At 41.6% G+C, this 12,492-nt stretch overlaps 1 protein-coding gene across 2 annotated transcripts in view; it reads right to left on the reverse strand.

The window, feature by feature from the left end:
* Positions 1 to 12,492, reverse strand: part of LOC115175584 (CUB and sushi domain-containing protein 3) — a 670,680-nt gene that overhangs the window by 106,693 nt on the left and 551,495 nt on the right. Inside the window, exons 47-49 of one of the 2 annotated variants that reach the window (XM_029734929.1) lie at positions 7,875 to 8,063; positions 6,646 to 6,792; positions 421 to 609 (exon numbers count right to left, since the gene is read on the reverse strand). In XM_029734929.1, coding sequence (XP_029590789.1) covers positions 421 to 609; positions 6,646 to 6,792; positions 7,875 to 8,063 — 525 coding nt within the window. Of the gene's footprint in view, positions 1 to 420; positions 610 to 6,633; positions 6,793 to 7,874; positions 8,064 to 12,492 lie in introns of both variants that reach the window. The other variant, XM_029734928.1, reaches the window with a different exon arrangement.

The raw sequence follows: 12,492 nt of genomic DNA on the forward strand, positions 1-12,492 counted from the left end.
GCTTTCCTGTTAAAACCCAGCTTGTAACAGGTAAAAAGCTTCTGAAAATAGCTTTTCCAGAATGAGAGTTGAGACTGACGTGAGTAAACTCCAGTTGGTGATGATTTTAAAGACATTGATGGAGAAATCTATTGCTATTTTGGCTCTTTTCATGTGTTAAATTTGCTTGACATTTGATGTAGAAAAAGCTAAGTCGGGGTAGATAAGTGTTAGTAATTATTATAGAAATGTAAATCCATGTGATACACTAAGTACATACAACAGGATTCCTAGAAAATTGTAATATAGTAACATGTAGAATCTAGGATCAGGTCTCTCCTGTCTATCTAATCTTATTCATTATGACCTTAAAAGGCAAAACTAATCCTAGATCAGCACTCCTAGTCTGAGACGCTTTGTCAATATGGGCCAAGATCTCACCTTGGCAGGCGGGTACGGTAGAGTCCCAGTCAAAGTATCCGTAGGGGTTCCTCCTGCACACGGCTGTACTGTTCCCTATGAGGCGGTAGCCCCGGTCACAGGCCCAGCGGACTAGGCTGTTGAGGTGACCACCCGTCTGGCTACTGATGGACCCCTGCAGGGGCGAGTCTGGGGTGCTGCAGTACAGGGCTGGAGGGAGGGAAAGAGAGAGAGAGAGAGAGAGATAGAGGGAGGGGGAGAGAGGGAGTGGGGAGAGAGGGAGAGAGGGACAGAGAGAGAGAGCAGGAGGGAGGGAGGGAGGGAGGGGGGGGGAGGGAGGGAGGGAGGGAGAGAGGGAGGGAGAGAGGGAGAGAGAGAGGGAGAGAGGGAGGGAGAGAGAGAGAGGGAGAGAGAGGCAGAAAGAGGGAGACAAACAATAACACACACAAACACACAAACACACACAGGTCAACTCACTAGTACAGTACCCTGGTGGTTATAACCAGAGCTGTATTACTGTAATACCTACAGCTATAAGGCTCTGACTATAACTAGCTACTAACTTCTACTGTTACTCATGAGTAACAACACATATAATCTTCATATTATTTCAACTAAGTGTGGGTGAATGTTTTTACTTGATATATAGCCTACCAGTGAGGCTACATAGGCATTCATTTGTAAATGTTTTATATACTGTATTTTCCCCACACATATGCAGTATATGTACAGTATGTACAATATATATACATACCATTACATCAATATCACTCTTTCTGTCATTAACACGTTTAAACACTTCTCACAGTTCAGTTCAGTGTAGTTATGTAAAAGCATGCTGTGCAGCTTCTTCCTGCGTTGACACTTGGCCCTGAGCCCTGCACGAACAGGAAGACTGTGTCACACCAAATCAGTGGGCAGGCGTGAGACACACACCACACTCAGCATACACGTACATACAGTAATTACAAAGTCAGCACAACACAGGGTTAATTCTAGGTGTGTTGGTGTCCTATGTCCTGGAAGACTAAATGGAGAGAGTTTCTCCTCGTGAGAAAAAGCCTCCTGACCTCCATTTTACGCTCTATGTTGTTTTTGTTAAAAAAAAACATGTTTTATCTTTCTGCTTTACATACTGTTTTGATCTATCCTGGGTACCAGTCCATTTGTGCCATCATGCCACTCCTTGCCTTTGCATGAAAAGGATGGCACAAACAGACTGGTATCCAGGCTAGTACTAACCTAGCAACTAGGAAAGAATGGCTAACTTTAAAAACATTAAGAGTTCACAGGCTAACATGTGATATCTCTTCTCCATTTGATCACCATCTAAATGCACTATAAAGTGCTCTGAATCATTCTGATTTCCTTCAACTGAGCAGTCTGAATAACAAGGCCAAGCATGTACCTCAACTTGTCACTTTCATAACTACAGTAGAAGGGCAAAGTCAACCCACATCCGGGAGTGTCAATTCTAGTTCACACAGCAAGTTCTGACTTTCAGGTATATGCCTTATTCATTCAGATACATATTTAAACTACAATTAAAAAGCACTGGTCTGATTGTGTGTGAACAATGGTAGCACATAAAAAGATAGGTGCAGTGAAATGAGTTGTTTTACAGGGCAGCCATAGTAGTATGGCACCCCTGGAGCAAATTAGGGCTACGTACCTTGCTCATGGGCACAGACTGATTTTTCACCTTGTCGGTTCAGGTATTTGGCCTCACACTCTAACCGCTAGGCTACCTGCCTAGTATGTAGTATGGAAATGTAAATATATTGAATGCAGAGCAGAAAGCAACTCTGTCATATTATCTCACTGAGGAAGATTATAAAAGAGGAAAAGCATGCTGACAGAGAGAGAGAGAGAGAGAGAGAGAGAGAGGAAAATAGTGAGAGAGAGAGAGAGAAAGAGGAAGAGAGGAAGGGAGACAGAGAGAAAGAGAAAGAGAAAGAGAAAGAGAAAGGAAAAGAGAGAGAGGAAAAGAGAGGGAGGGAGAAAGAGGAAGAGAGAGAGAGGAAAAGACAGAGAGAGAGAGAGAGAGAGAGAGAGGAAAAGACAGAGAGAGAGAGAGAGAGAGAGAGAGAGAGGAAAAGACAGAGAGAGGAGAGAGAGAGAGAGAGAGAGAGAGAGAGAGAGAGGAAAAGACAGAGAGAGAGAGAGAGAGAGAGAGAGAGAGGAAAAGACAGAGAGAGAGAGCGAAGGAGATAAAGAAAGAAATGGGCTCTGAGACAGAGTTATGGAGAGGATGCAGAATAGAAAGACGCAGATTTTGTCAGGAAGGGGGAGAGGAAAAGGGAGAGGAAGAGTGAGAGAGAGAGGAAGAGTGAGAGAGAGGAGAGAGAGAGAGTGATGCTAAACCCTAGCTTGAGCGTCACAACACTTCAAAGCAGATTTACTACAAATATCTTGCATACTTAAACAAGCGAGGAAGTTATCCCCCAGCAAATCTCTTGACGCACATACTGAGTGCCAAATTACTAGTTCCCTCAGCTGCATGACTCCATGTTATGAGATACCAGCAATCTCTGAGGCAGGGAGTCATTTGCACAATGGCCGTTATTATTTGGAAAAAGTATCAGAAATGTAACTGGGTTATACACAGCAGAACAAACACGACGAGGCAGCTCAAGAACAACATCTTATAATGTGAAAGCAAAAGTAAAGACAGAGTGTTAGGCCAAACTATTTATTGATGCATCGGTCACATCAAAAAGCAATAATGATTGAGATTTTTGGTCTGTTTCTCTGATAAAAATAGAGATTGCATTTCTGTAGAAAATCAGCGATTAGGTATCTTCCTGAAGAGATGAATATACTTAGATAATGGAAGTGGAGATGAAAAGGGATGTTGCTATGGCTACTCAATCACAAAAACCTCTATAAAAATTATTGGTATGGCCTTGCAGCCACGTCCTTACTCTGGGAATGTTTGGACTTCCCTAGCCTTAGTCTTGTTGTTCCTCACAAGCTACATTCCTAATACTGCAGTCTAGTCCTAATACTGCAGTCTAGTCCTAATACTGCAGTCTTGTCCTAACACTGCAGTCTTGTCCTAACACTGCAGTCTTGTCCTAACACTGCAGTCTAGTCCTATTACCGCAGACTTGTCCTAATACTGCAGTCTAGTCCTATTACCGCAGACTTGTCCTAATACAGCAGTCTAGTCCTATTACCGCAATCTAGTCCTGATACTGCAGTCGAGTCCTAATACTGCAGTCTTAGCCCATATACTGCAGTCTTAGCCTAATACTGCAGTCTTAGCCTAATACTGCAGTCTTAGCCTAATACTGCAGTCTTAGCCTAATACTGCAGTCTAGTCCGTATACTGCAGTCTAGCCCTAATACTGCAGTCTAGTCCTAATACTGCAGTCTAGTCCTAATACTGCAGTCTAGTCCTAATACTGCAGCCTAGCCCTAATACTGCAGCCTAATACCGTAGTCTAGCTCTAATACTGCAGTCTAGTCCTAATACTGCAGCCTAGTCCTAATACTGCAGCCTAGCCTTAATACTGCAGTCTAGTCCTAATACTGTGTCTAGTTCTAATACTGCAGTCTAGTCCTAACACTGCAGTCTAGACCTAATACTGCAGTCTAGCCCTAATACTGCAGTCTAACCCTAATACTGCAGTCTAACACTAATACTGCAGTCTAGTCCTAATACTGCAGTCTAGTATTAATACTGTAGACTTATCCTTATACTGCAGTCTTTCCCTAATACTGCAGTCTATGTAAAGGTCTGGGTGTAGCTGGTGCGGAGGAGGCAGGCGCTGGACAGCAGAGATGAGTAATAAAAGTAACTTTACTCAAAATTACCAAGTACATGTAGTAATACCAAGCCCACACAAAAGGACCGAAATACATAAAACAAACACGCACAAAAACCATGGGGAAAACAGAGGGTTAAATAATGAACATGTAATTGGGGAATTGAAACCAGGTGTGCAAAACAAAGACAAAACAAATGGAAAATGAAAAGTGGATCGGCGATGGCTAGAAGGCCGGTGACGTCGACCGCCGAACGCCGCCCCGAACAAGGAGAGGGACCGACTTCGGCGGAAGTCGTGACAGTCTAGCCATAATACTGCAGTCTAGCCTAATACTGCAGTCTAGTCCTTATACTGCAGTCTAGTTCTAATACTGCAGTCTAGTCCTAATACTGCAGTCTATCCCTAACACTGCAGTCTAGCCCTAATACTGCAGTCTAGCCCTAATACTGCAGTCTAGTCCTAATACTGCAGTCTAGTCTTAATACTGCAGTCTTGTCCTTACTCTGCAGTCTTGTCCTAATACTGCAGTCTTGTCTAATTCTGCAGTCTAGTCATAAAACGGAAGTTTAGTCCTAATTCTGCAGTCTTGCCTATTACTGATGTCTTGCCTAATGTTGCAGTCTAGTCCTAATGCTGTAGTCTAGTCCCAATACTGCAGTCTTGCCCAATACTGCAGTCTAGCCCTAATACTGCAGTCTAGCCCTAATACTGCAGTCTTGTCTAATACTGCAGTCTTGTCCTAATACTGCAGTCTTGTCCTAATACTGCAGTCTTGTCCTAATACTGCAGTCTTAGCCTAATACTGCAGTCTAGCCCTAATACTGCAGTCTAGCCCTAATACCGTAGTCTAGCCCTAATACTGCAGTCTAGTCCTAATACTGCAGTCTTGTCGTTATACTGCAGTCTTGTCTTAATACTGCATTATTGTCTAACTCTGCAGTCTAGTCCTAATACTGCAGTTTAGTCCTAACACGGCGGTCTAGTCCTAATACGGCAGTCTAGGCCTAATTCTGCAGTCTTGCCTAATACTGCAGTCTAGTACTAATACTGCAGTCAAGCACTAATACTGCAGTCTAGCCCTAATACTGCAGCCTAGTCTTAATACTGCAGCCTAGTCCTAATACTGCAGTCTAGTCCTAATACTGCAGTCTAGTGCTAATACTGCAGTCTAGTTATAATACTGCAGTCTTAGCCTAATGCTGCTGTCTTGTCTAATAATGCAGTCTTGTCCTAATACTGTAGTCTTGTCCTAATACTGCAGTCTTGTCCTAATACTGCAGTCTTGTCCTAATACTGCAGAGTTAGCCTAATACTGCAGTCTAGCCCTAATACTGCAGTCTAGTCCTAATATTGCAGTCGAGCCCTAATACTGCAGTCTTGTCCTAATACCGCAGTCTAGTTCTAATACTGCAGTCTAGTCATAATACTGCAGTCTAGTCCTAATACTGCAGTCTAGTTCTAATACTGCAGTCTAGTCATAATACTGCAGTCTAGTCCTAATACTGCAGTCTAGTCCTAATACTGCAGTCTAGTCCTAATACTGCAGTCTAGTTCTAATACTGCAGTCTAGTTCTAATACTGCAGTCTAGCCCTAATGCTGCAGTCTAGTCCTAATACTGTAGTCTGGTCCTAATACTGCAGTCTAGTCCTAATACTGCAGTCCATTCCTAATACTGCAGTCTAGTCCTAATACTGCAGTGTGATCCTAATACTGCAGTCTAGTCCTAATACTGCTTTGTGCTGTCTTACTACTACTCCTTTAGCTTTTCACATGGTGTTATCGCCGTCGGCATCACAGTCTGGGGAGACCATAGGTGTCTTGTGCCTTGGGGGTCTTAGTGCAGCGTCTGTTGTCACATTTGGAAAAAGCTGTGTAGTCTGAGACAAAGCTATGTCTTACTCAGGACTATTAGGGACAGACTGGCTGTCAGCTCTGACCAACACTTGACCTGGTCAGGCCCTGTCTGTCCCTGGCCCGCCTGCCTGCTCAGCAAAGTGTGACCCAGCTCTGTGCTTGTTTAGGGTCCCCAGGCCCCGACTGACATCTGCACTGACATCTGTAGTAGCACCAAGATATGAGAGAGCAGCACTAGGCCCATGGTTTTAGCCAGTCAGAGAATGAGTGCATAGCTTAGAGCAAAATCTATTTACTGTGCTGGTAACTGTGCCCTATCTATTTACTGTGCTCTGAACCTCAACAATGGGCTAACCTCCATGACAGTGTATGTAAATGCATCAATACTGTTAATTCTTCAAAACCTCAAGGAAAGACAGACAAATATTGAGTACAACCACACTATTCCACATGCAAGTTTTTAGATTATCTACTTTGTTATAATTATCCCACTGTCACACACACATGCAAGCAAGCACGTACACAAACACACACTCACTCCGCAATACTCACTCTCAAAAGACATAAACGTGCAAGTGAATAAGAGTGATTTAAATGGATACATACTTTGATACTCACCAACATAGCGGATACGGAAGCCCTTCTTGTTGGTGCCGTGGTCGGAGGACCAGCGCAGTGTGAGCTGGTGTCCGGTCGTAGTGATGTTGTAGGGCGCGGAGACGTCACCGCTGAAGGTGGCCAGAGTCTGACTGTTAGTACTGGGACCTGTAGAGAGAGAGAGAGAGAGAGAGAGAGAGAGAGAGAGAGAGAGAGAGAGAGAGAGAGAGAGAGAGAGAGAGAGAGAGAGAGAGAGAGAGGAAAGAGAGGATGCTAACAATAAGGCAGATTTTTGTGTATTTGTGTTGAAAATCATACATTTACAAGGCTAAGAAAGAATTACAGCTTCAGTAACATTGTATTAAAGCTGCAATATGTAACTTTTTGGGCGACCCAACTAAATTCACATAAATGTGCGTTATTAATCTGTCATTCTAATTGAAAGCAAGTCTGAGAAGTGGTGGATCTGCTCTATGCAAGCTATTTCTATGCTTCCCGTTCTTAAGTTTAGTTTTGGCTTCTTTGACTTTCGGTTTTGTATACCAGCTTCAAACAACTGAAAATACAATATGTTTGGTTATTAAAAAAATATTTCACAGCGCTTTAGATAGTATAATGATTCTCTACACTATACTTGCTTGTTTTGTCTCATAAACTGAAATTAGGCGAACTATTCCAATTTTTTTTGAGCATCTTTAATCTTTAGCTGTGAGAAGAGAGGCTGAACATTGTTCATCACAAAGGCCTTTTAGACATTACAGCATTAATCTAAATGTGTTCAGTGGTATTGTGGTTGCTTCACATTCATGTTGTTGCATTCATTCAAAGGGAGGTCATACAAAGTTCTGTAGGCCTTGCATTTAATACTGACACTTCCAGCCATTTCATTCCCAAATTCTCCAAACTCAATTCACTAAAGATTACATTTACAATGCCACTGCAGCCCACAATGTTCAGCTTACAATTGGCTCATTCATCCCCCTCCTCTCCCCTGTAACTATTCCCCAGGTCGTTGCTGTAAATGAGAATGTGTTCTCAGTCAACTTACCTGATAAAATAAAGGTTAAATAAATAAAAAATAAAAAGTAGACAGTTTGAACACAACACAACTCTGAGCAAAAGCAGAACAGGTTAAAAAACATCACAGTGTGCAATGCTAGCCTGGTCCCAGATCTGTTTGTGCTGTAATGAGTTGGCAAGACAGCAGAAACAGTTATGGGACCAGGCTAGTGTAATGCTACTGTAGCTACCATCAAAGACTTCTAGGATGTCGAACTCCCTCTCGGTCTGGAAGGACTCGAAGTACAGTGTGATGTTGTAGCCCTTCTCTACATTGATGGTCCAGATACACATCTGCAGGTTTGGGTAGCTTTCAGGGTAGCCTGGACTCAGGATTACTCCAGTAGAGTCAAACCTTACATCGTGGGCCGGGCATTGCACTGGGTGGGCACATAACAACAGACAAAATGTATGTTAGAGGTGGATTCTGTAACTTTTGATACATGTAATTTATTCAGTGGTCACCCAAGAGACAATACTCACTAAACTAAGTAAACACATTCGGCCAAGAAGCAAAACAATAAAAGGAGTGGTTACATTATGCCGAGAAAAGAACCACCCCATACTTTACAGGTTCTCCTTATTTATTACACAGACAATATATTTATATACAGTAACAGTCAAAAGTTTGAACACACCTACTCATTCAAGGGTTTTTATTTGTTTTTACTATTTCTACACTGTAGAATAATAGTGAAGACATCAAAACTATGAAATAACACATATGGAATCATGTAGTTATCAAAAAAAGTGTTAACCTCTTGACGGTCGCCTAGGATAGGGGGCGCTACAGCGATAAAAAAAAAAAAATTGTGGCCATTTTAACTTCTTTGGGCTAGGGGGCAGTATTTTCACATCCGGATAAAAAACGTACCCGATTTAATCTGGTTACGACTCCTGCCCAGTAACTAGAATATGCATATAATTATTGGCTTTGGATAGAAAACACCCTAACGTTTCTAAAACTGTTTGAATGGTGTCTGTGAGTATAACAGAACTCCTATGGCAGGCAAAAACCTGAGAAGATTTCATGTAGGAAGTGACCTGTCTGACAAGGTGTTGTTGTTCTTGCTTCTGTTTATTGAAGAGTCAGGATCTTAGCTGTAACGTGACATTTCCTACGGCTCCAATAGGCTCTCAGAGCCCGGGAAAAACCTGAACGATGACGAGGCAGCCTCAGGCTGAAACACATTATCACCTTTTCCAAGTGGCCCATCAGAGGACAATGGAATTAGGCGCGTGCCCGATTCGACCCCGTGCAGTATTTTCCTTCGGCTGTTTACCTAATTGCAGATTCCCGGTCGGAATATTATCGCTTTTTTTACGAGAATAATGGCATAAAAATTGATTTTAAACAGCGGTTGACATGCTTCGAAGTACGGTAATGAAATATTTAGAAATCTTTTGTCACGTTATGCGCCATGCGCACGACCGTTATTTACCATTGGGCTAGTGTCTAGAACGCACGAACAAAACGTCGCTGATGGAACATAACTATGGATTATTTGGGACCAAACCTACATTTGTTATTGAAGTAGAAGTCCTGGGAGTGCATTCTGATGAAGAACAGGAAAGGTAAGACCATTTTTGTTATAGTAAATGTGATTTTGGTGAGTGCTAAACTTGGTGGGTGTCTAAATAGCTAGCCCTGTGATGCCGGGCTATCTACTCAGAATATTGCAAAATGTGCTTCATCCGAAAAGCTATTTTAAAATCGGACATATCGAGTGCATAGAGGAGTAATGTATCTATAATTCTTAAAATAATTGTTATGCTTTTTGTGAACGTTTATCGTGAGTAATTTAGTAAATTGTTAGTAAATTCCCCGGAAGTTTGCGGGGGGTATGCTTTTTCTGAACGTCACATGCTAATGTAAAAAGCTGGTTTTTGATATAAATATGAACTTGATTGAACAGACATGCATGTATTGTATAACATAATGTCCTAGGTGTGTCATCTGATGAAGATCATCAAAGGTTAGTGCTGCATTTAGCTGTCTTCTGGGTTTATGTGACATTATATGCTAGCTTGAAAAATGGGTGTCTGTTTATTTCTGGCTGTGTACTCTGCTGACATAATCTAATGTTTTGCTTTCGTTGTAAAGCCTTTTTGAAATCGGACAGTGTGCTTAGATTAACGAGAGTCTTGTCTTTAAATAGCTGTAAAATAGTCATATGTTTGAGAAATTGAAGTAATAGCATTTCAAAGGTTTTGAAAATCGCGCCACAGTATTCAACTGGCTGTTACGTAGGTGGGACAAATTCGTCCCGCCGGTCCCATAGAGGTTAAACGGCCTCCTAATCAAACTCAGAAGCTAGGATATGCATATAATTAATACTTGTGGATAGAAAACACCCTAAAGTTTCTAAAACTGTTTGAATGGTGTCTGTGAGTATAACAGAACTCATATGGCAGTCAAAACCCCGAGACAGATCGTAACAGGATGTGGAATTCTGAATTGCGGACTCAACTTAATCACTTTGCCTATAAATCACACCGTGAGCTATGGTTCATTGAGCACTTCCTATTGCTTCCACTAGATGTCCCCAGTCTTTACAAAGTGGTTTGAGTCTCCTACTGTGAAAACTGACAGAATGAGAATCTGTGGAAAGTGGTCACATGGAGAGGGCCATCACCATTATGACGCCGGTGCCCCTGGCTACCCTCCCCTTTCGAAACGTTTAGAAAGACAATGCAACCGTCCCCCTTGAATCTTATTGGAGCTCTGGTTGAAAAAGGACCTAAAGATTTATGTTATACAACGTTTGACATGTTTGAACAAACTTAAATTAAAAAAAATCTATTTTGTTGAGAGAGAAGTCCCGCGGCAGACGGTACTTTTGGAGCAGCCTTCAGAACGCGCTAACAACAACAAGCTATTGGGACATAAAGGATTAACTTTTTTGAACGAAAATACATTTGTTGTGGACCTGGGTTTCCTGGAAGTGCCTTCTGATGAAGATAATCAACGGTAAGGGATTATTGACAATAGTATACAAGAGTAGATTTGATATGCGATTGTTCCAAGATGGTGCTGACGTGTAACGGTAGCCTATTTATCTGAGTATCGCATCCCCTTTTATCGCAAAGTGTGATTACCCAGTAAAGTTATTTTTAAATCTGGCATTACAGGTGCTTTCAAGAGATGTTAATCTATAAATCTTAGAATGACAATATTACATTTTAAAAATGTTTTCGAATAGTAATTTAGTAAATTGTAGCGCTGTTTCACCGGATGCATTTGAGGGAAAATAGTTAGTCAACGTCACGCGCCGATGTAAAATGCTGTTTTTATATATAAATATGAACTTTATCGAACAAAAGAATGCATGTATTGTGTAACATGATGTCCTAGGAGTGTCATCTGATGAAGATTGTCAAAGGTTAGTGCTGCATTTAGCTGTTTTTTGGTTATTTGTGATGCATGTGGTTGGTCGGAAAATGGCTATGTGGCTACTTTTACGATATACTCCTATGTTTTGCTTTTGCTGTAAAGCCTTTTTGAAATCGGACAACGTGGTTCGATTCAGGAGAGGTGTATCTATAAAACGATATACAATAGTCCTATATTTGAAAAAAATAAAAATTACATTTTGTAAAGAAAATGGCGATTTTTCGCTGGATGTTGATACGGGACGGAGCCCGTCCAGAGGTTAAACAAATTCAAATATATTTTGTATTTGAGATTCTTCAATGTAGCCAACCTTTGCCTTGATGACAGCTATGCACACTCTTGGCATTCTCTCAACCAGCTTCATGAGGTTGTCACCTGGAATGCATTTCAATTAACAGGTGTGCCTTGTTAAAAGTACATTTTTTGAATTTCTTTCCTTCTTTATGTGTTTGAGCCAATCAGTTGTGTTGTGACAAGGTAGGGGTGGTATACAGAAAATGTCCCTATTTGGTAAAATACCAAGTCCATATTAACCTCTTATGGCTAGGGGGCAGTATTTTCACGGCTGGATAAAAAACGTACCCGATTTAATCTGATTATTAGTCCTGCCCAGAAACTAGAATATGCATATAATTATTAGCTTTGGAGAGAAAACACTCCACAGTTTCTGAAACTGTTTGAATGGTGTCTGTGAGTATAACAGAACTCCTATGGCAGGCAAAAACCTGAGATGCTTCTGTCAGACCTTTTATTTTCTTTGTTTGACATCTCTCCCAAAAACTAAGGATCTCTGCTGTTACGTGACACTTCCCACGTCTCCAATGGAGTCTCAGAGCCCGGGAAAAACAGGAATGACGTAATTCAAAGCCCTGGCTGAAACAAAGGAGAGCAAAAGCTAAGTGGTCACTCAGTGGACTAAGCCTTACGCTCGCGACCCGCCCTGCCCCCGGCTTTCGGTTTTTCCCTCAGTATACAGACAGGCAGATTCCCGGTCGGAATATTATCGCTTTTCTACGAGATAAATTGCATAAAAATTGGTTTTAAACAGCGGTTGACATGCTTCGAAGTACGGTAATGGAATATTTAGAATTTTTTTGTCACATTCTGCGTCATGCTCGTGGCCGAGATTTAGCGTTGGGATAGTGTCTAGAACGCACGAACAAAACGTCTTGATGGAACATAACGATGGATTATTTGGGACCAAACCTACATTTGTTATTGAAGTAGAAGTCCTGGGACTGCATTCTGACGAAGAACAAGCAAGGTAAGAACATTTTTCTTATAGGAAATGTGATTTTGGTGAAGGCTAAACTGGTTGGGTGTCTAAATAGCTAGCCCGTGATGGCTGGGCTATGTACTTAGATTATTGCAAAATGTGCTTCATCCGAAAAGCTATTTTAAAATCGGAAATATCG

This window comes from Salmo trutta, chromosome 36, assembly GCF_901001165.1.
Source record: "Salmo trutta chromosome 36, fSalTru1.1, whole genome shotgun sequence".
NCBI lineage: Eukaryota > Metazoa > Chordata > Actinopteri > Salmoniformes > Salmonidae > Salmo > Salmo trutta.